Here is a 24,029-nt window from a genome sequence, read left to right as displayed (position 1 = left end):
TGTGTGTGTGTGTGTGTGTGTGTGTGTGTGTGTGTGTGTGTGTGTGTGTGTGTGTATTAGGGGGTGGGTGCATTAGTCCGTGTCAGACAGCAAAGAGTGCCGCATTTATCTAGGAATCTGAGCCAAAGCAACCTCACTAGCAGGAGCACGAGAAAGGGGACAACAAGTGAGATGATCTGAGAAGAAAGAAAGAACATGAAAGAAACCCAGAGAAGAAAACACAAAATGGACAAGGACATGACTATGAAGATCTAATTTTCCCTCTTAAAAAAAGGACAAAGTCAGCATAGTCTATTTGCCTGAAGAGGCACTGCTTGATGAGCTGAAGGAAAGTGAAGAGAAAGTTTGCAGGGAATCGTCAACACAAAGCAACTACTTGGAGGAACAACGTTGGACCACGGTTTAAGAGGTTTAAAACATTTTTCCATGTTTCCTTTCAGTTCCTTTAAGTTTAGCATGCTTCCTCTCCTCTATGTGGGAGTGCTGCTATCCTTAGTTGCCTCTCCAGCCTGTATAAATCCTCCCTGCAAAGATAATCTAGTGGCCTCACCCATCCAGCCTGGGACTGGAGCTGGAGCAGGTACCGGGGCTTGTGAGGGTCAAACTGGGACAACTGCCTGCAGGACAGGGGTTTCACTTGCAGCAATCTCGGACATCCCTCGGAAAGTGGAGCACAAACATGAACAACCCCAGTTTCAGTACAAGGTAACTGACATTTTATACAGTACTTTTCATTGTGTGTGTGTGTTTGTGTTTTTTCACAGTTCCCAGCTTAAAAATCCTAAAATCTCAGAGGGGCCAGAAACAACTCTTAAACAGTCAATTAACTCCAGCAGCCTGGGAGACCTTAAAGTTTACCTTTTTACTCATCGTGTTGTAGTGAGAGTGAGCGGCATACTACCAAACTCATGCCAGCAGGTTCTTTCTCATGGAACGCTAGACTTGGCACCACCTTCCAGCCAGGGAACAATAACCGTCAGCAATCAAAGAAGGGACAAAATTAGGTTTGCTTTAAAAATATCCTCATCATATGGCTGTGCTGAGCTCATGCAGGAACAGGTGTGTTTGGGACATGATTAACATGGGTGATGTAAGTGTAAGAGACACACTGTGACACAAAACTGAGCTGTCGGTTATGTGTGAGGATGTGTGGATGATATTTATGCACATGCACAGCTTTATTTTTAGACTTTTTATGCATGACTGAATAACACTAAGGAGTGCTGAATCATTTCTGACTTTCACAAAATGATTTAGATATATCTGTGTCACTGTCTAGCAGACTGGGGTTGTCAGAGAGCGCCTGGTTCAGCTGCAGCGCTGCATGCGCTCTGTCCAGGATACTGGGGGACCTTGGAGTCACGAGGGCCAGGAGAGCAATTCTCTTGGGGCCATCCTGGCTTTAATGGCAGCTGTGCTGACAGAGTGTGACCTCCACTGTCACAGCCAGGCGCTTGGGGCAATGGCTAAACGACTGGGTAAGTAGTACACCTTTATATCCCCAATCTCTGCAACACACAAACATGCACACACATAAATGCCAGTGCAGTCGCTCCCCCACACATAGTAAACAGAACCTCAATGAGACCTGCTAGGCATCGGTCATAGGTGAGTACATAGGAATTTAACTGCACTAAGAAGCATGGCAAAAACTCTGTATACATGCACACACAGATGCACAGACACATACGGTACAGCTCACAAAGCGAAAAAGCCTTGAGAGCGCTATCATGCATCCTCTCTGTGAGGTATACAGGGGAGCATCTATTTTCAGCCCCTGACGACAGCGTGACTGGCCTCACTGATAACCTAATCTATCTCTTGGTTGGCAGAGAGCGCAGCGGTGGGGAGAGAGGGGGAGAAAGACTTGCTGCTTTTCCTCAAGAGCATCACTCAACATCCACCCACAGGTGAGGGCATTACAGGTAGCCACGTGAATTGTTGTTCATTTCTAAGCAGAAAATGCACTGTGTGTGCCCTAGTTGCCCCCTTGGAGAGGCTACATCCTCGGGACTGTGCAGAGATTTACACGCTGGGGATCAAAGAGAATGGAATCTACACCATCCAGCCTGACCTGAATGGGCCGGCACTAGAGGTATTTCAGATTCACCGCACTCATAAATGAGACAGACATATCGCCCGCACCCCAAGCCCACACCACCCTGGTCAGCTTCTTTTGGAGATGTGCATGCTATCTGTGGATCAGTAAAATCTGGGCCTTATAATATTAGAATCTCTGTATTGGTTTAGGCTAAATGTGACATGGAGACTGCGGGTGGCGGGTGGACAGTAATCCAGAATCGGCAAGATGGCTCAGTGGACTTCAACAGAACATGGCAGGAATACCGGGAGGGCTTTGGAAATCTGCAAGGAGAACACTGGCTGGGTAACGCAGCGTTGCATGCCCTTACCTCCAGTGGCCAACACCAACTCCGCATTGAGCTGGAGGACTGGCACCAGCAGAGGCGCCAAGCCACCTACAGCAACTTCAAAGTGGCCTCGGAGGCACAGAGGTGAAGCACTCTGCACACAGATATATTTTCTGCGCTAAGGGATTAAAGTTACCTGGGGATTAGACCAAAGGTCAGAAAAAGAGAGACTTGAGTCTGGAAGTCAGCTACAACAAAAATGTATTTATTTTATCTTCAGTCACAATCTTATTTGCTTTCATGTATTAACAACAGCCATGAAAACTTGTTTTCCCAATCACTTTTTTCTTAAGTATGAACTGCACGTTTACACGAACAGACAAGGTTCTGAATATTTCAGTCAAAATGTGATTAATGTCCTGAGAGATGTGTGTTGTTTTTGTATGGCTGCCAATCAGTTTTGATCAAACTACATCCTGAAGCAGATCAGCAGAGTTAATAAATTAAAAGTTAATAAAGTTTTTAACATTACCTTTCAAACTTTAGCAAAGGCAATTAATGTCTTCGCCTAATGTCTTTATGTAATTCAAATGACCATCTTTAACTTACTTTAAACTGTAGTTTTTGAAGTTTTCACTTTTACCTATAATCAGTTACAGTATTTGCATTCTAGTTTTCCACATACACGATAGTCTACATAACACTATACAAGCTAGGAGACTTGTATATCCAGGACTCTTTCCATTATCACCCATTCACTGTCTTGGTGTGGCTGTGACTCAGGATGTAGAGCAGGTCATTTACTAATTGGAAGGTTGGTGGTTTGTGATGGTTGCTAAAAGTGTGAATGGTTGCTAGAAGGCACTTCAACACAGCCAAAAGTGCTTGTATCAATGGGTGAATGAGACGTGTTATATAAAATGCTTTGATTGCTCAAGTAAAGTAGAAAAGTACTGTATAAGAATCAATCCATTTGCCACCTTGCCGGGAGTGTGAAATTAATATAAAACATAATTTTACTCGGCTTTTAACAAACAACACACACATAAAAACAAAACAAAAAAACCCTCAAATGTTGTTTGTCTATCTTCCAGGTATCGCCTGACAGCACGGGAGTATTCTGGTGATGCAGGTAATGCACTGAGTTACAGTAAGCGCTACAACCACGACGGCAGGTCCTTCAGCACTGCTGACAGAGACTATGACCGTTACGTGTCGGGAAGTTGTGGTCAGTACTATGGTGCTGGCTGGTGGTTTGATGCTTGTCTGGCAGCTAATCTGAATGGACGGTACTACCGTGGGCGTTACAGCGGGGTAACCAACGGCATCTACTGGGGAACGTGGTACATCCTGACAGATGGACGAACTGGAGAGCGCTACTCCTTCAAGAGGGTGGAGATGAAGACAAGACCCAAAAACTTTATGGGAACAGACTAAAGATAATGATGTCAACATAATGGGGAAAATTTGCTGTGCAGTAGACTACAGTAATAATCACACCAGACACTTTCTTTCTTGTTTTATAATCGATAGATGCTTTGGTCACTATATTTAGCGTTGCTTTCATGTCACTTATCAGTTATATGCAGATAGCAGCTAAAAGATTTTTAAAAAAAGTGTAAAAGAAATAATGTTTAAATGCTGATTAGCAGACTGTGAAGCTCTACTTTCTTTATGATGGGCTCACTCTGGTAAAAAATACATGTTACTTCATAACTGTGAAACAGTTAAATACATATTGAAAATATTGCAGAGGTTGCTGTAATAAATTTCCAGAATCTTTATTGCACATCAACAACCTGCAAAAGGCTACCTTAATGTATCACAGGATGCCAGGGGAGGCATGTTTTCTCCGTGTTAACAGTTTAAGGACAAGACAAACAACCCAAACCACACATGAAAGTCATCCTTCACATGCATGAGTTAATACTGGTAATTTGCTTGTGTTCCTACCTGTCTATGCTCTGTGACCTATACAAGCTGCCTGCAGCAGCTCACAGACATTGTAGGTCAGATGAAGTCATGGGAGACCATTTACTAAAAGGCAAGAGGTCATCGTGTCCCTGCAGAGAGCTCAGCTGTTATATACACAACTCCTAAAACTAAAACTTCATCACACTGTGATTCATGTGACAGGGTGTCTAACCACAGTCCCCTACTGTATGTTCTGCCTCCAGCTGCTTTAATAGAAAGCCAAAGAGCCAAAGCTCACAGTCTGATACTAAACCAAGAGTAGCCCAGTTTTAGACAGGCCATCTCACCTGACTAATACTTTCCCAGGTAGAGGTCTAACACACTGACGCTAACTCTCAGGACCTTCTTTTTTTCCTTTTCTGTTGGCAAACCGTCCTCCACCCACCTCTATTAAATCAAACACAAACATACTGAAACAGTCACCCTCCCCTGGTCTCTAGAGTTGGTGTCAGCGGGGGTGATTCATCCACAGATGTGTTTCACGAAGACGTTTTGGGAGTAGGTATGTGAGTCAGTGGGTGTGTGTCTCACAGTCTTTGTAAAAGACTTTTTACTTTTAGCATTGTTTGCAGTGAGCTGTCAGTCTCTGCAACAAGCAGGCTGTCTAATGTGATCGTGTGACAGCGCTCTCATCTAAACACAAAGACACACTGCTGTCAGACCTCCTACCTGTCGAAGTATTTCACATACACTACTTATCTACACACAAGGAGATGTCTGTTTTATGCACACACACAAACACACACACACACACACACATGCACACACACACAGGAGTCAGTGGTTCTCTCAGCAGATAAGGAGGTGCATGATGTGCTTGGCTTCTTAAAAACAAATGGATCCCATTGTACACATCATGGGAAGGTAATCACTGTTACACAACCACAAGCTCCTTTTCACCTTTTCACCTGTTTCACACATAACACATAATATTGCACACACACACACGCACACACACACACACAGGCTAACGATAAGCAATTATGATCAATCACCCATAAAACCTATTATACATATCAGCTTTCTAGTTTAATTTTCTCTGTGTGTCTTCGTGTGTGCTGGAAACAAAGCTGGATGGCTCTGTGTTCTGCCCCCTGGTGGCTCCTGGTTGTATTGTAGAGACTGAGAAAAGCTTTGTCTCAGCTGAAGATGAAATGTGAAGTCAACACAAAAGAAATTAAAACCAGGATAAAATTCTGTCAATCTAAATTCTTTTTTTTTTATCTTTAAGAGATTCTGCCTGTATAGAGATGAACGTCTAAAAATCAAGCTCAGTATCTAAATCAATTTTCCCTCTATGTCATCAATAAATGGAGCAAAAACCTTTTCCTACCACTTTCTGTTCATCATCACTCTCTATTTTTGCTTTCTATCACTTAATAAGAGTTTGACTGATGTTGTTCAGACCTTCTCAAATTTCCTCCTTTTTGACTCTTCATGCTCCGAGCTGCAACTGCTTTCAATAAATTCAATCACTCCTCCTGATCTCTTCTTCTCTCCTCCTTTCTGCATCCATCAGTCTTGTTGACAAGGGAGGAACAGACGCCCAGGGTTGTGTCACCACAGTATCCTGGCACAGTGTCTGGAGTGGGGTGATAGTGGTGGTGCGGAGGGGTGCGGAGGGGTATCAGCAGGCTCTGCTGCCCCAGGGCCGGAAGCCCAGACTGGGCAGCGGTTAGCCAGCACATCCCTTTGAGAAACACTGTGCTCCTCTGAGGGAAGTTCAGATATGTGTCATTTATTTCTAAGTGACACAAGAAAATATCAGATTTAAAACAGAACTCATGTTAGTAGTAGTGTGTTCATCTTTCTGCAGGAGGCTCTATTTTTTATTTTTTTTTATTATCTTTGTGGTGCTTATAAAATATGTTTTTATAATCTTTCACATGATGTAGAAAATTTAGAACAGCCCATCTGGTTACAAAAACTTAAAAATATAATATGATCTCAAATGCCCTATGATAGACTCTTAACCTATCTTGGTTAAGTCCTGCATCTCACCTTATGAAAGCTGGAACCTGCTCAAGCCCCATTGTGACCCTGAAATGGATAAGCTCTTATAATATGGATAGGTGGCCAATAATCACGGCAAATGGGGAAAAAAAAGTTTCCCAATCAAATAATCTGTTTATCCAGGTAATATCCATCAGTCCACCAAACGTTAATAATAATCAGTCTCACTTTCTCTTTATATCATATTGAAATGCAGAGTAAGACTTCACAAAACACTTCAATATTTCACCCTGGAAACATTTCGTGTTTTTCCTCAGATTTGGCTCCAAAATGAATATAATCTCTCTTCACACTCAAAGGATTTTCTAAGAACATGGATGAAGGCAGAGAGAGTTTTAAATGTGGGCTGCCCCTTTTTTGACTGCTGAAAATGACTGAAGTTGTAGGAATGTGATATTCCCATCCATGTGTTTAACAGCAGGTGGCAATGTTGCTTAGAGCAAATCTGGAAAACAACTTTCACATGAGAAACTGCACAGTAGTCTATAGCAAACAAGGCAAACAAAGTGTCTATAGAAATGAGAGAACAATAGCAACACTGTGCTCTGTCAGAAAATAAACAGCCGGAGACAATAACTGTGCTTAACCTACAGCCTGTTTATGTGAAGTGCGATGAGTAAAAACAATAACTGAGGTCTTATTTTTTGAAGCCATATATGTTATTCCGAATTATTTCAGGGGTTTTGATAAGTTTTGTTCAACTCATAAGGTTTCAGAGAACTGCTGAAAGCACAACAGCCCTGACTTGACTGTAAGCTTCAGGTTGCCGTGCCTCTTTTCAACACTGGGGGCGCCATAATTGGTACTGGAGGTCAAAGGACAAAATCTGCTCATAGTGATGTAAGTTTTTGAAATTAAGACTTTACAAAATTACAAAACAGGTGTGTTAATGCGGACTGTGGTGTAAATGAGTCTCGGGCTCAGCAGCACTGCATAGTAGAAAAGAATCTGGTGAGGTGACAGCATGGAGGAGGCGGGAGGATGAACTTAGTGGCCTGCAGTGGAAGGAACTTTTCATACTTTAACCTGCTCTCATTGCGATAAGGGCATGCATGGCGGCTGTCAAGTGCAAGGAAAGTAGGAGGAAGGCTTGAGGGTGGGGAGGAAGCAGGAGCGGGTGAGGTTTGAAAGGTGTGTGAGTATAACAGGCCGTTAGAGGCTTGTTTCCCTGACCACAGGACCACTGAGAGACAGCATGTGCCTGCTTTTAATACTGGTCCTGCAAAAAACCAGAGAAAGGCAGCGTTCCGTTTGAAACCGGAATTCACCAGAACAAGTGTATCCTGATGTGGTGAGGAGCTGAGGTGAGGAGGGGAGAGGAGGGAGGGAGGGCTCAGAGGGCGCCAAGTGGCAGGCCTCGCTCCATCTTTATGCATGAATGTGCGCATGAAAGTGGAGGTGGAGAGGGTTTGCAGGCAGGGAGCGGAGGCACTGCAGGGTTTTTTTCTAACACAAAAAACAACAACTTTTAATTAACTAAATATTTATGTGATTAACATTCAGCATGTTTAAAATCTTTTGGAGACTAAAATTATTGCAGTGCTTGCTGGTACAGCACTTTTTTTAAATCAAAAAGTTGAATACTTGTGAATAAAGTCAATAAACTTTACATCAAAATTAGTCATTCATGACATTTAAATTTTATGTAATCAGTTATAATAGTTTTGATAAAACCGTGTTTGATGAACTTCTGGTATAATAAGAAAGCTTCACTTGATACTTTAAAGCAGCAACTTCAACATTAGATTAAAGTTGACCACTTGCGTATTAAATGTGCTGCTCATAGAAATGAATCTTCAGTGTTTTTAACACAGAAGGAAGCTGGTTCACTGATTCACTCACATGTGTATGAATATACACGCTCACAAGCACTTTATTAGAAACACCACATTAATGCTATCATTGATGCTGTGTAGGTGCTTCATTTGCTCATCTTTAGCTGCCATCCTGCAAATGTGTCTGCTGCACAGCTGTGATACAAATCTCCTCATTCTAACATCTCCCAAAGGCATCTTACTGGTTTCACATCTGCTGAGTGGCCAGGCCTTTGCCTGCTGCCCTGTATAGCCTCAGTCTCTTTTAGCGAGTACAGGAGAGGAACATGGCGCGCTCTCAGTGTCGTGAATTATTGCTCCAAAGCGCTTTACTTCCATCAGCATTTACGTCTCATGCAATTCCATAATAATCCACCTCTGATGTGAGGGAAAGACGGAGAAAATAACAGGAGAGGGGGTGAAACGATTGAGAGTGCTGATCAGGCAGACTCCAAATCAAAGGATTATCTAATCTGATAATACCTGCTGACAACAAAATTCATGCGGGCGACCTCCAGGGGGTCAGAAGCAGCTCATCATAATATACCAGGAAGACCTTTCACAATTAATAATCCAATAAATCCTTTAAATATGCACACTGTGCTTGTCAAATTATGAAATATGAATACTGAGAGAGAAAGAATGAATGTGCGTACATGTGTGCATGAGCATATGTGTGTGTGTGTAAAGTTCAGTATGAAGGATGTGGTAAAGCAGCCCAATGGTCAGCTGTGTTTCTCTTCTCTCTGTAGCTTTCTCTCTTGCACCTGCAGAAAGTTGTGGCAAAGAGGGAAAACACACACACACACACACTCTGTCACTGCACTCTGATGACTTCACTGTCTTCTGCCTGAGCAGCCGCAAAAGCCACACTGAATTTCTGTAAATGCTACGAGATTTTCCTTTGTTATTGTGTGTGTGTGTGTGTGTGTGTGTGTGTGTGTGTGTGTGTGTGTGTGTGTGTGTGTGTGTGTGCTGTAGGCATCTTTTTACACAAAGACCAAGTAAGAGACAGGAATGGATCAGATGTCTTTTTTTCAGCGCCTCTGTGTCTGATGTGCGTGTGACATATAGGATAGGTTAGCTCTGTAGAATCAGCTTAAGCCAAGCAGAAAGTCTGGGGATTTATAGACGGGAAATCATTGAGGATCAGACACAGAATGAGCAGACAGATGCAAAAACACACAACACCACCATGTGTACCAGAACATATGCACATGTAGATGCAGAGCATGCAAAAAATGCATGTTTGGTCCAAGGGTCTCGAGCCTGTGGCTCCCAGAGCCACACAACAAAAAACTAGCTGATTAATAAGATGAATGGAAATTAATTTTTTTTGGTTGGTAATAAAGATGACTGCTGTAAGTTCATAACAGCAACAAAACATGATATTACTGCATGCAAATGCAACATTAAATTAGATAAATAAGCTGTGTCACTCTCGTCATAAAGCTAGAATATGTTTTGCAGCTCCAGACTGATTTCTTCTGGTCAAAACTGGTTCTTTTGATTGTAAATTTCTTATTGAAGCCCTCATAAAATCCATCAAAGTCTCTGTCATATGGATGGTGATAAATTTCCTCTGGCTATTTCTGGAGGTTAACGTTACTTGATTTAATCTGTGAAAAACTCATTAAAGATTCCTGGTTGACTGACAGAAACAGAAATGAACAAGGGGCATCTGAAGCTGAACTTGATGAATTGGCACAGAGAATCTCCTTTTAAACTGTGAACATATTTATCTTATTCAGTTTGGTGTCGTAATTACAGAAAATGTAGAAAAAGTTACAAGTCACTATCAAATTCAGCCTTTAGTTTTACTTCTGGCCATTTTCCCTGAACAGTCCTTACTGAGCGCACACCTTAACATATACACTGCACACTCGGACGTACACTCACTCTACCCACAGGAACTGGATTAGCACAAAGACAAAACAAAAGAATGATGAAGTGAAATTGATGAACACGTGAAGGTTGAGGGGGGAGAAAAGGTTGTTTTGAATTCTACAACTCCCCGGACAGCTGCAGTGAAACAGAGATTGATTGACAAGTGGTTAGTGACAAGGTGTTGTAAACTCTCATATCCTGCTGCTCTCTGGGCAGGAAGTGAACCTATGACCTGTAATGACTAAGAAAAGCTACACAGAGAGAAATGCAAGATCAAATGAGAATATTTAAAGATATTCAAGATGCTGAAATAGTTTTTCACTGAGATGTGTGGACAACAGGAGTTTAGAAAATAGGGAAGAATCAGTAATTACAAAATAAAAAGCTACAACTGCTCTGTTGTCACAAGGGGTCACCACAGTGGGCATATGTTAGAACACATCACTGGATTACAGTGTAAATAAGAACCCGTTTTGTTAACCTCATTGCTCAGCAGCTTGCTAGCATGAAGGACAGCGGCCTAACTATGGTTATTTTTATAAAGTGTAAACTGTGCATAAGGAAAAGGAAAGATTACAGCATCGCTGCTCCTCGGCATAGATCCTGTAAATCTCAGACACTTTAAGGGATGAACAACTTTCTCTCAAAAGCATTGTGGCACATTTGTTTTCCGGATGATGGTGGTGAAAAATACAAAGGTTTAGTCATTGGCCTTTTTAAACCCCCCCCCCCCTTTTTTTTTTTTTTTTGCTGCAAAATATACAATGAAGCAGAATCTAAATCTTCCCAATCAGGGTGAACAGAACTACTACTCTCCCCTAGGTGTCACTGTCTGCCTGATTATTTCAACCAGCAGCACAGTTTTGTCTTACCATTAGGAGTCCTCCTAATTTGCAGGCCAAGCGTTAGTCTAGCTCTAACAAGTTATTCAAAAAGCTGCCGAGAGATTAACTTTTTTTAATGGACGTCATATTTGTAATTTTTTATGTATTCACTTTATTTAAAAGGATTCTTGAACACTGGCTGTCACTGTATGCTCAATCCAATAAAATCGGAAAATACATATAATTACATGCATACTAATTCAAATTGAATTTTAATTCAAGTAATTAAGTTATCTAAACATTTAATTATCCATGAAATCAAACAAATTCGAATGATGCTAAATTTCTAATAAAGAAAAAAATCAAATAAAAAACAAACATTGTTTTAAAAGTAACTTTGAATAAAATGAAACTGAGAATTACATCAGTTTTATGTTTTTTTAAATTAGACCCACTACTTTAAGGAACTTTATTTTATTTTCCCATTATTTTTTTATTGACTGCAGAATCTAATCTAATCTATAAGTGCTTCTAAACTCACCATTTATTCATTCATTCATTCATTTCCATTAGATGTTAAATCATGTGCACTTAATGACCTGTCGCAAAAAACTTGCTATAAAAGGAAAACTTTTGACTTCAGGAATAACTGTCACACACCGCTGTGATGTCTCAGCAATCAGCTCTGAAAGGAAGAAGAAGAAAATACTTTTTAAATGGTCATCTCTGGTATTTCACGTATTAACTCAGCTGCCTTCAAAATATATACTTTAGAGTAACCTATGTAGGCAGATTACCGGCAGCGTTTGAAGGACTGTGATTACGTCTGTGCGGGAGTCATCAACCTACCCCTATCTTCTCTCAGACTTGGGCACAACTTGAAGGGGTTTGCAAAGACTGATATGCTACCTCACTTTGAAGCCTTATGTAATTTGTCACAGTCTTCAACCCAGAATTAGTGCTATTAGGAACATGCAAAGAGGTTTGTTGTCCGCTATGCGATGCTTGCATCTATCAAAGCATCCCAGCAAAGGCCCTCACACTGGTGCAATATGAAAAAAAAAAGGGGGGGGGGGGGGGGAGAAATGGGAAATGCTCTGTCATTGTAGGGGGAGTGGAGCGAGGAGAGGAGGAGCGCTCTTGCCTGGTTTGACTTTCTGTTTGACCTTTTCGGGAAGGAGAACTAATCCTTGAATATAATAGACTGTACGATATGGAAAATGACTGCGCCGTTATCTGCGTTACCCTGGAGACCATCAGCAGCACCCAGGCCTGCTGCAGCTGCCAAGTTATTAAGCATCCAGTTTGTATATATTGGAAAATACCTTTTTTCTGCATTAACCGATCACTCCCCACGAACACACGTATCCACAGTACAACAACAACAAAAAAGGTTCCTCCTATTCTTTTTGTCTGCATGACGGAACACTGATTTTCCTTTTCTTTGAATGAAGCCCTGAACCACAGGCTTTGTCCTGATTAGTTTTATCAACAGCATATTGTCTTATAAAAGTGTTCTCTTTATATCGAAATTCCTGACATAGCAGAAATGACAAATGATGGTAGAACCGTTCTCTTTGTTGAAATTTGCTTTTCAACTTGGGGCTATGGGAGAATTTCAGAATAGCCTAATTTCCTTCAAACATACCAAACATTTTTATTCTGTTATTTAAATGAGCAGGAGTTTTTTTCAAACAATACGGAGTCATGCGTGATTTCAGCCATGATCATGACTGATTAAATAAACAAATATCAATCTCTGCGCTGTTACCAAACCGTTGCGAGGCTTATCGCCTGCTTTTGCCATTTGCAAAATTTCCAACACGTGAAAACATTATTCAATTTTTTTTCTTCTTCTTCTCTCTGCTTGGAGCGGCTGCGTCTGTTTAACTCTTATGCAGTCAAATCCAAGAAGAAAGAAATTAGATATCCCACAACAAAGAGCCGGAACCTCAGATGGCTCCTGCAGATAACCCAAAAATAATGGGAAGCCAAGCTGTATTTATGCTGTCAAATGCACCGAATAAAGACTTTGCACATGCACAACATTAAACTTGTAAATAATAGCCAACATCACCCCCCGCCGCCCCTCTTCTCTCTATCTGTTTATCTATCAATCATTCACACAGATCTAGTCCAGTATAAGTGATGCATTCGCTGCATTAGATGTATTTGTTGTGCGAGTTTGAAAAGGCGGCGATAATCTGGGAGAGAGAGATAAGAAATGCCATTTATTCCGCGGCACTTTGGAGCCTATTTCCCGGGCCGATCAGCCTCATTCTCCCCGACACCTCCAGCAGCTCGCTGATAACGATTAGGCTATTTATTATCTTCACAAAGAACAAAGATTAGCCAGCACCGATGAAAAATTACCCCGGGATGGGCTATAATCAGGGGATCCAAGGATCCCACCAGGATTGGATTTCTCTTTCTCTCTCCTTCAGTCTCACACGCACACATCAATGTAACAGGCACTTGAAAATAATTAAAAGCAAAAAAATTAAAGCAGCAAGTAAAAAACAACAACAACAACAACGACAATAACAAATAATAATAATAATAATAATAATTTGTGATTTCGCGTAGATCATTGCATTTATGTGTAACACGTTTAGAATTTATTATTTTATTTTATTTTACTCTATTTTCTGTAAGTCTGCTCGGCGTTTATTATGAGGGGAAACCACTTCCTTTTTCGCCCTATAATGAAATTCTCAGAGCTGAATCGGGGAGCGACCTCTCTCTTTCTCCTGGGCTCGTGTGAGAAAAAGAGCCGTAAATAAAAGGGTGGATAGAATTAATGTCAAGTCCTAAAATGGAAGTGGATGTTCGCTGCCGATAAGGTTTTTATCGCCAGGCCAGATCAAAAGGGCTCACACTCAAAGCATGTGTATTTCCACATTATCATGCTGATGAGCTCTAATACTGCTCACTTGTCCCTCTGGTATTCTCTGCTTTCTTTATGCTATGGATGTCCTCTTAATACTGCTTAAAACGAATTTTATATAGATAGATAGATAGATAGATAGACAGACAGACAGATAGTGCGTTTGCACACAAAAAACAACTTTAATGAGCGTTTGAAAAATAATAATAAATAATGAGGACATTTACACAGTCAAACTTTTTAATCTAATCGAATCTAATCTTTAATCTGCCCTCTTCCCAATCTTTGCTGTTCGATTGGCGGTTGTTGGCCTGTTCTTCGAAATCACAGCAGGGTCAGGAGGATGTACTTGATGTATTATTAATGCTCCCAAAGTGTAAATATCAGTTGCAGTGTCCTTCCTCGAGTTCATCCGCTGGGACTACAGTACAGTCCGATAAATCTCTCTCTCTCTCTGCTGGTCCCTCAGTCTTGGAAAAAGTTCATGTCCTGCTGAATCTGTTTTTTCTTCACTAAGATGCACTGACGTCAGGAGACGGCGTCAAGCAGGCGGCAGCGTTTGCCGGCCGGGGCTGCACGCGCTCCCTCTCCAATTATTGTCTGTCAATCAAGCAACGAGGAGGGAGAGGGAGAGAGAGCTTTCAGCCTGCACACAGCAAAACAGGCCATTAAACATATTTAAAAAAATAATAGTAATAACGTGTAACCACAAATAAAATGACATGCAATACTGACTCCTTCATTTTATAACTGGATACATAAAAAGGTGATTAATAAACATTATCGACGCTGCCAGTATGGCTTCTTCATCGGAACATTAATGTATACATTAAAGAAAATGATCAGCCCACCTTTATTAATTAAACAGCAGCGAGCTCGCTGTATATGGAGCTGTCTCATGTAATAAACCGCCTGCAAAATAAGATGCGGCAACAGACTGACACACTCGAACAAGAAATACTGATTTGTTGAAGCTGATCTCTTAGCCACGGTGGCTGAAATGCATGTAGGCTTGGGGGGAGCTTTATATTTCACACTGATTCTAAATGCACTAAACATTTTAAAAATGTCTTTTTGGCGAATTTTAAACAGCGTGTGACCTAAAATTCAATAAAAAGTTGCACACGCCTGGCCTCAAGCAGCCAGACAATGTCTGCAGGAATATTACAGAAATGTCTCCGTGATTTTCTGGGCGCAGGCGCTGCCTCTGAGGTTTTGCGGAGGTAGTTTTCAATTGGCTGGGTCCAAGCTTTATTGGAGACTCCGCCTATGAGCTTAACAAGCCAGGCCCCGCGCTGTCAGCCACAGTTATACGTGTTGCTTTAAGTCCCAGTGGACAGAGTTTACTCTGACAAACACAATCGTAAACTGTAGAGGACCTGCAGCAGCAAACGCGGACAGACAGCCGTTTTCCAAAGAGGAATCACCCGACCGGATACTGTAGATAAAATATTGTCAAAGGTAAGATATGTTTACCTTATTGTCGCACAGCAGAATATCAGCCCGTTGATGGGTATAAAGAATGATGTGTTGAATGATGTGTGTTTTGAGGTTTTTTTTGGTGTGTTGTCTTTGTTTTTTGCTACCGCTGCATCATTAGTGCACCAGATTCATCCATACGATCTGCATTTAGTGCACCGATGCCTACAAGCCTGCACAATACCTCTGCTTTTTAAATATTAACCTGTGATGTTTACTTGTTGCAGGTTTCCAGTGTCAAACTCGACTGAATGTTCAGGAGAGGAGAGGAGCTGAGTTAGGGAGGGACGAAAGCCAAAGCTCCAGTTCTGTGCTGTGAGTGGACGAGAGTGAAAACCTCGGGAAGGAGAGATATTTCAGGGGTATTCTGTCCCCTTCCTACCTGGATATCGTTTGACTTTGTGAAGGCGCTACAGAGAGTCACAGAGATGGACGTGGCTGCCGATCAGCCCCGTTGGGTGCATCCCCACGCCGTGCTGAACGGACAACACCCAGACTCTCACCATCCCGGCCTGGGGCACAACTACATGGAGCCCACGGCGCAGCTCCTGCCTCCGGATGAGGTGGATGTTTTCTTTAATCACCTGGACTCACAAGGAAACCCATACTACCCCAACCATGCCAGGGCCAGAGTGTCCTACAGCCAGGCGCACGGTAAGATGGAGTTAACGCAGGCGTGCAACTTCAACGAACACAATAACGAACACAATAAACACAGAAACTCAGGAACAGTTGGCTTATCGGGAGTCTATCAGAAACAGAAGAGAAAACACATTTCTACATGTGCGCTGAGTTGATGTTTGTCACGGCATTAAAAAGGCAGTAGTTAACCTGAAATGTACCTGCAGGTTGTTGTGAAAACGTCTGTTAATTTATTTTCTATTTTATGTTGCCTATAAATAACTCGCAGGCTTATGATTCTTATAAACTGGGGAATTTTACATTGACCCAAATGTTTGTATTTCACAGTCTGGATGGTTTATTTGTTTTTTATTCATTTTATTAGATTAGAAGTTTTTTACAGTGCAGTCCTAACCTGCTTTTACGCACGCATAGTTCAGAGCATACTGTTGTCATTTCTGTTACAAATATATTATGCTACTTTATTAACGTGTTTAACAGGCCTGTGTATCAACAAGTCTTTGCTATTTCTGCCTCTAAACCTGCAGCCGCCACAGTCGGAATCGGCTCCACAATAACAAGTTTGCTTCTGCTTCACAGCTCGTCTGACGGGGACTCAGGTCTGTCGGCCTCATCTCCTTCACAGCCCGGGGATTTCGTGGCTTGACGGAGGGAAACCTGCCCTCTCGGCTCACCACCACAACGCCTGGGCCGTGAGCCCCTTCAGTAAGCCCAGCCTGCACCACCCTGGCTCTGCGTCCCCCGGCGCTCTCTCCGCCGTTTACCCGTGCAGCAGCAGTTCAAACACGGTCTCAGCATCCTCTTTAACGCCGCCGTCCCACTCCGGCACTCATCTGTACACTTTCCCCCCTACGCCACCCAAAGACGTGTCGCCGGATCCAGGGGCTGCATCTCCGTCGTCCACTACCAGAATCGACGAGAAGGAATCTATCAAATACCAAGTGTCTCTGCCAGAGGGCATGAAGATGGAGGGCTCCAGTCCGCTGAGAAGCAGCCTGGCCTCCATGAACGCCCAGACCCCCACCACCCACCACCCCATACCGACGTACGCTCCCTACTCTTTCCCAGCGGCCCACGAGTACGGCAGCAGCCTGTTCCACCCGGGCAGCCTGCTGGGCTCATCCAGTTTCACTACCAAGAACAAAGGCAAGACACGGTCCTGCACCGGTGAGTCCAGCTCACACACATTTAAATACACACATAAAACAAAGTAAATGTGAAAATACAAAGCCAGAACCTGTATGTAAAGTCTGTCTATGGTTTATGTAACGATCTTATTGCAGGACTGCTGTTTAAGCGGTTCAGTTTAATTTTTTTTTTACCAGCCTAAACTAAACCTAAAGAATGTTTAACTCTAGGGAGATCACAAACCACCGCGATGTATGCGTTTTTAAAACGATCTGTGGCGCCCTGCTGTTTGGGCTTTTTTACTTAGGAAGCAGAAATCTTGGTTTGCGTAACTCGTTTGGCTTTGGCGATTTTTAACCTCCTTTAAATTCACGCAATTTGTTAATAATAATAAACTGATTTTTCACTCTCGGTAATTATGGCCAGTCAGTAAAAAAAATACAAGCCAATTGTTTATTAAACCTAGAGTAGTTTTTAAATGCCACAGTTAGAATCACCACCAACACAATAGCTGCTATTAAATAAAATTAAATAAAAATAATTGTAAATATTTACAGGAGCACCATTTACCAAGAGAATACAACCTTAACGCCGTTTTAGGACGTTTATTTTCCCAGGTCTTTTACTGTCATCCACATTATAAGAGCATAAATCAGTTTAATATATTTTTAAAAATGTCTGTTTATGAATTACGTCCTAATTCTGCACTGAGTTCCTCCGCAATTTACACTAAACACAGCCAGTCAGTTGTTATGTGCACGCTGTGCTGATTGCCTCATTAATTTTTCACATTTGGGAAACACAAGTAGAAAAACAACTACTAAATACATTTTTTTATTAGCGTTTTCTCGGAGGGAATGATGTTACAGACCGGAGCATATACACTCCACAGATCTCCAGCACAGAGCCACTTTGATAAATCTCCTTTGTTGAGCGTGACTTTGTAATTGCCTGAGCTGGCCGCGCGAACAGTGAACTGGATCCAGCCCAGAGGTGTGAAAGGATGATCCGCAGGCGCACGGAGCCAAAAACCTCAGTATTTAGGCTAAGAGTCGCTTCTCTGTTACATAAGACATTAATACATTGTCCTGATTGTTATTTGATAACAGATCAGCTTCAAGCCTGATTGTGTTTGACCAACTTGTTACCAGAGACAAAGTCCAGGGAAACCCAAACTATCTTTTTATTAATTATTATGCTTATGACGTATGAAATCCTAACTGGCTACAAGTGTATTTCTTTGACAACAACATACTTATATGGCATTTTTTAAGTACTTGAAAATAATTAAATGTATTTAATGTAGCGTTACAGGTGTTTTATGTCAAGACTTATTTTAGAAGAAAAATAAGACTTGATGTTGAAGCCTTGGAAATTGAGGATGAAGCAGAGATGAACAATAAAGTCAGCTTTTGGCTCCTTTGTGCATCTGATAGTGTAAATTCTGAAAGAGTCACTTCATTGTCTAGTATAACACATTTAGATATTAATTTCTTCTCTAAATAAAGCATCACTTGATACAAAAGCAGATTATTTTACCTTTAATGGGCTTAAAATAAGTTGTTTGTCAGTGTGAATTACAACTGCTGGGAGAGCTGCCACATCAACCTTGCCATCTAAATGAAACATGTCCGCGCACACTTGCACACATCAACACCAAGAATAAATACATCCCGCAGGCTAAGCTCTAAATTAGGTGGCAGTTTTTACAAATGTCCATGTGTGTTCTCCTTCAGAGGGCCGTGAGTGTGTAAACTGTGGAGCTACCTCTACACCTCTGTGGAGACGTGACAGCACCGGACACTACCTGTGCAACGCCTGTGGGCTGTACCACAAGATGAATGGCCAGAACAGACCACTGATCAAGCCTAAACGCAGGCTGGTGAGTCCATTGCTCTCTTTATATGGAATTGAATGGCTATGCATGCATGTGTGTGTGTTTGTGTGTATGCATTGTGCAGGGTAGTAAATAAAAGAGTGTAAGGTGAAGGGTGAGGGGAATGAGGTACAATTCCAGGAAAGTTATATTTTCCCAATCAGTTTCCAGGAATTGTGTTTCTCACTCACCTCTTGCTCCTCTAGCTCAGACTGTTCGCAGAGTGGATCTCTCTGAATTGTTTTGTTATCATTATTACAGCTACTTCTGATACTGTCATCGATAGCAGGGCCATCATTACTATCCATCAAAATAACTCGGAGCCTCGCTGACACTGTATGGGTCATAATGCTGCTATATGCTGTGCTGATATTTTGACAATTTGTATGGTGACTGGGATTTAGTAAAGATTATGTGTGTGCGTGTGTGTGCATGTGTGTGTGTGTCTGTGTGTGTAAGTAAACAAAGCAAAACAAAGCTGTTTGTCAGACAAATTGTTTTAAAGGGACAATAAAGAACTGAATCATCAGCAACATATATTTCCTATTATGAACCGCTTCACAGAGAAGTAGGTCAGCGTTCAACTCCAACTTTATGTCACACCCATCCCACTGATTACTGTGAATTCATCTGTTTAACACAGTTAACACAAGATAAGTCACAGTTATGGTGAAATCTAATTTTAAGGAAAGAAGCAACAAGAATGCTACTTTCCAGCTTTCTGTATTTTTTTCAGCGTCAGCTTTTGGCTGCAGAGTATTAAAATTAAATAATAATAAATAAATAATTATATCTTTGTACCTGAAATGCATTCGTGGAACCACCTGCAGCTGCTCAGCTGCTGTGTTTACAGTTTGTCAGCTGCACTAGGAGGCAGCTGTGTAGCTGTGTGGGCCACCACACTTTACACCAGGATTTGTGGAGAGCGCTTTAAAAAGCTGACCAAAGGCACAGCGGATCAATACATTAGGAGCCCCCGAGGGAACTGATATAGTTAAACATGTCAAAGTGTAATTTGTTCTAATGAGAATAGCGTTCTGTAGAAGTAATATTTGAATCCCACTGGCTACGGGAGGGACGACGAAATACAAGCATCGCAAAACACCTTGGCACCGAAGGAAAGATGGTAAAGAAGATGAGGAAAGGCTAATAATTAAGACCAAGCACAAAACAAGAGAAGGTCTTGTCTTAATAATCTTGTAAATATAAACGTGAATCGGCCAGAGAAAAACCTGCATTGATCAGACGGGCTGACGCGCGCTGAAGGCTGTCACTTCCCGAATTAAATCCTTTCAGCAGAGATGGATAATAGCAAAGGATTCATTCTCTGCTTTATCTAAAAATAATAATATTTAAAAAAAAAATCCCGACGCCATTAAGTGCAGAATAAATGCATATACGATCATATATCACGCATGCTTTCCGTATACGTCGGCCCGGGCTCGCAGAGCTCCGAATGCGTCTTGTATTCAGAAGCCTTCCAGTTGTTTCCTATCCGGATATCTGACCGGTCCAGATAAAGCGGCGGGCCAGTGCCAGCTTCCTCCTGCGGCCTCCTAACTAGCTAGCAAGCTTAGACCTCACTTTCTAGTGGTCAGGTTTTCCGTCCACAACACAGAAAGGAAAGCAAATACATTTCATTAAAAAAAAATTAAACAAAAGGAGAAGGGGCAAAGCTTAACTGTTGATGTGTGCCACAGTGCACCCCGGGTACGCTTACTTTCACTCTGTTCACAGAAAAAAAAGAAAAAGAAAAAAGCTGGAAAAATGCTTGAACGACGTGTCGACGTCACACTTAATTTTTAGTGAAGTACCAATTACTGGAACATTTAGAGTCATGATGGTGTTGAGTAAAAAACGGATTCACCTAAAAGCATGACGCAATCAGGTGTGACGTATGACCCCAGATTCATTTGGCTTTTTAATTTATTTATTTTTTTAAAAACGGGGCATAAACATAATTTGAAGTCACTGATGTTACCACAATACTCTATCAAAATCTATTTCCCACATGACATCATAATAATACATTTTATATCAACTGTGAATACACTGAGGAGCTAGCTAACATCAGTTAAACAGAGCTGCCACTATTAGTCACCAATACGTTTGTTTTCTTATAATAACAATTAGTGATCAATCATAATTTTATTAGTAAAGGTCACAAAGAGCCACTGATTTTAAGCCCGGTCACTGCCAGCTTGTGTTTTTCTTATTCTTCCATGTTAGCGAATGTCATCATTAAATGTCACTGGACTGAAAACAAAGCATTTGAAAATGTCACACATGCTCATGGGAACACAACATGAGCATTCTCCACAATTTGATTATTATTATTTTTTCTTATGGTCCAATAAAAACAAATTTTGTGAGTCAACAGCTGCGACCTTAATGTCACAAAACAGTATAAATCACTGGATTAGAAAGTTAAGTCTATTCTAGATTTCTGCATACATGCCTTATTTTCCTGTGCTCTAATCAGAGCTTGATATTTATTCTTCCAGTCTGCAGCCAGACGAGCAGGCACCTGTTGTGCTAACTGTCAGACGACCACCACCACACTCTGGAGGCGTAATGCGAATGGGGACCCGGTGTGCAACGCCTGCGGCCTCTACTATAAACTGCACAATGTAAGTTTTTATCCTCGATCCCCAGTTTGGGGTCCAGTAGATGGGAAGTGAGCGGGCAGTTTACCCTGATTGCTGAGTGATAGGAGAGGCAGAAAAGAGAGGGAGAGGACAGAGAGGAAAGGGGGAGAGAGAGAGACAAAGGGTTGTTTTACTCTCAGACACTGTTGCATTCGTTGGTGTTTTCTTTCTTTGTGCTTTATTGTTTCCATGGTAGGCGTAATCCCCTTGAGAGTCACAATGGTGGGACTGTTATATAGTGGGACTGCCACAAGCCCAGCCTCCATATGAATAGCATTAAAGCTTAAGGTATAAAAAAAAAGGACTCTGTGGTTGTGGATGTGCATATTTCTCTTTTAACAACTGACAGTGTTTATAACTTGTAGTTAGTGAATTGCACTGAGTGGTGCTGCTACTTGATGCCATGCATGTGCATTACAGTTTATTGTAGTTAATCCACCATGCATGATTCATGATGCTGTTGCTGTGACCAGTCCCTGGAGTGCATTGTGTATTAATTAGCAGCTGAAAACTGTCCTCAACAGCTGGACAATTTAGTCCTCTTTGATTTGACATATATTGATTTATATTTTGATGAAAAATTATAGTCCAGTAAATACAAAACTAGCTTTACAAGGTTTACACTGCAGTGGGAACCAACGGCTACAGACAGGACAAGCAAGAAGGAATGGATTAATGCATAATTGATTTTCGACTTTTGAAATATATTTTGCTATTTTCACAAACATTTAATACTTCTAGGTGTGAGCTCCAGCACCTAACTTTAACCTCATTATTCACCTCTTCACCAAACTTTCTTTGTGCAGGTGAACCGGCCTCTGACCATGAAGAAGGAAGGAATACAGACACGCAACCGCAAAATGTCCAACAAGTCCAAAAAGAGCAAGCGGCCCAGCGACAGCTACGAGGAGTTTTCAAAAAGCTTGCACGACAAGAGCGCTCACTTCAGCGCCGCCTCTCTCGGTCACATGACCATGGGCCACTTGCCACCTTTTAGCCACACTGGACACATGCTGCCTACGCCCACCCCGATACACCCGTCATTCAGCCACCCACACCACTCCAACATGGTAACGGCGATGGGGTGAGAGGGTGAGGTGGTGTAGAGTTGCCTACAAGAATCTGAGATGGTTACATGAAGTGGGATGAGGGTCTAAACTAGAGGACTGTGTGTACAGTGTTACAGGCACCCGGTTTGTGTGTCTTCATCTCGACTGATGATGCCAGTGGTGGGTCGGAGAAAAGATGTGCGATGAGGGTCAAGGACCTTTTACTGCTTATCTATAGGTACCAATTTTGATGGAAAACGAATCTGCTTCCTCTCAGTCAGGCACAGACATGTAAACACAAAAATGTCATTGCACCTCAAACCTGTGCTCCCGCTGACGGCCTGAGTGCAGTTTAACGTGTGCGGAACAGGTTCGTAGTTACTGTGAATATTGTAAATATGTGCGACCAAAGGGGGGTGCCCCAGAAAGAGAGATCCCCTTCGCAACTTTAAAAGAATATATGCTGGATTTTTTTTCTCATGGACGATTTTATGGGAATTTTCACAAAAGAAACAAGCAAACAGAAAAAGTTTATGAATTCTAATTTGACACTGTTTATTATAATTATTGTTATTATAAGTAATATTGTTATTCAGATAATTTATTTTCTTTCTTTCTTTTGGACTATATTACCTGAATCATAATACAGATACTGTTATCCCAGTTATAAATATATTTTTAGCTGAAGCGCTTTGTCTGAGCAGGTCAACATTTATACTCTTAAGAAATAAAAAAAATCATGGTCATTATCTGTTTTTTTCTTTGTCAGTCAATATCAAACATAAAAGTCTCTGAGAGGGCAATACATAAGAAAAATTCACATAAATAAGCTTTCGCCTCATGAAAGTTCCATCAGTCCAAATCACAGGTACAGACATGTGTATATCAGGTGATCTGCATCCTTTCTGTGTTCTTGTTCCTCAGTGGAGCATGAGATTTTACCTTCATAAGGTCCTCCAACACTGATGTTGATGTTTCAGTGTTTAGAATAACCTGTATCATATTCATCTTACACCACCCAGAGTAAGACAGCACAAAATCGGGTGGTCGTTGCATTCTGTTAGCGATAAAAAATAATAAAAAAATATATATATAAAACTAGGAGTTGTGACTAAAGACACTTATTTCCGTCATGATATTAATTTATAAACTTATTCTTAAATAAAAAAAAAAATCCACAAATCCTTTTATACCAAAGAAGTTGTTTCATCCCATTCCTCTTTGCTGGAAGGTGTGTTTTATTGTCTTTATTGTTTATGTTTCTTCTCAGTGTGCTCATATGTCACAAATACAATACTCAATTAGATTTAAAGATATCCTTGTAACTAGGGATGGGTATCATTTAGGTTTTATCCGATACCAGTACCAAACCGGTACTTTTGAAACGGTGCCGGTGCTCAAACGGTGCTCAAACCGGTGCTTAAAGAATGGAGAACACA

At 41.4% G+C, this 24,029-nt stretch overlaps 2 protein-coding genes across 3 annotated transcripts; both read left to right on the top strand.

Moving 5' to 3' along the window:
- Positions 1 to 95: 95 nt before the first annotated feature.
- On the top strand, positions 96 to 5,680 carry LOC102201063 (fibroleukin). Of its 2 annotated transcripts, none has more exons than XM_005741355.1 (6): positions 96 to 705; positions 1,283 to 1,478; positions 1,833 to 1,910; positions 1,983 to 2,095; positions 2,251 to 2,513; positions 3,464 to 5,680. In XM_005741355.1, exons 1-6 carry the CDS (start codon positions 427 to 429, stop codon positions 3,804 to 3,806), a joined length of 1,272 nt encoding a protein of 423 aa, XP_005741412.1. In that variant the 5' UTR covers positions 96 to 426; the 3' UTR covers positions 3,807 to 5,680. The 2 variants fall into 2 exon arrangements, with proteins under 2 accessions (XP_005741412.1, XP_005741411.1); XM_005741354.1 differs by having other exon boundaries at positions 1,280 to 1,478.
- A 9,384-nt stretch (positions 5,681 to 15,064) lies between these two features.
- On the top strand, positions 15,065 to 23,339 carry gata2b (GATA binding protein 2b). Its single transcript, XM_005741353.1, has 6 exons — positions 15,065 to 15,229; positions 15,475 to 15,901; positions 16,469 to 17,056; positions 18,754 to 18,899; positions 21,398 to 21,523; positions 22,348 to 23,339. The coding sequence occupies exons 2-6, from the start codon at positions 15,676 to 15,678 to the stop codon at positions 22,627 to 22,629; spliced, it is 1,368 nt and encodes a 455-aa protein (XP_005741410.1). The 5' UTR covers positions 15,065 to 15,229; positions 15,475 to 15,675; the 3' UTR covers positions 22,630 to 23,339.
- The last annotated feature ends 690 nt before the right edge of the window (positions 23,340 to 24,029 follow it).

Source organism: Pundamilia nyererei, unplaced genomic scaffold (genome assembly GCF_000239375.1).
Source record: "Pundamilia nyererei isolate P.nyererei 1_Seehausen unplaced genomic scaffold, PunNye1.0 scaffold00110, whole genome shotgun sequence".
Lineage (NCBI taxonomy): Eukaryota > Metazoa > Chordata > Actinopteri > Cichliformes > Cichlidae > Pundamilia > Pundamilia nyererei.
This window is presented reverse-complemented; position numbering and strand designations above follow the sequence as displayed.

What these genes read in the sequence shown, in the direction of transcription:
- LOC102201063 (XM_005741354.1), top strand. Translation starts at nt 427, where the DNA reads ATGTTTCCTTTCAGTTCCTTTAAGTTTAGCATGCTTCCTCTCCTCTAT. An exon ending in GGCAATGGCTAAACGACTGG is followed by an intron (nt 1,479 to 1,832) that starts GTAAGTAGTACA and finishes CTTGGTTGGCAG; the next exon opens with AGAGCGCAGCGGTGGGGAGA. An exon ending in GTGGCCTCGGAGGCACAGAG is followed by an intron (nt 2,514 to 3,463) that starts GTGAAGCACTCT and finishes TCTATCTTCCAG; the next exon opens with GTATCGCCTGACAGCACGGG.
- gata2b (XM_005741353.1), top strand. Translation starts at nt 15,676, where the DNA reads ATGGACGTGGCTGCCGATCAGCCCCGTTGGGTGCATCCCCACGCCGTG. An exon ending in GTCCTACAGCCAGGCGCACG is followed by an intron (nt 15,902 to 16,468) that starts GTAAGATGGAGT and finishes TCTGCTTCACAG; the next exon opens with CTCGTCTGACGGGGACTCAG. An exon ending in TCTACTATAAACTGCACAAT is followed by an intron (nt 21,524 to 22,347) that starts GTAAGTTTTTAT and finishes TTCTTTGTGCAG; the next exon opens with GTGAACCGGCCTCTGACCAT.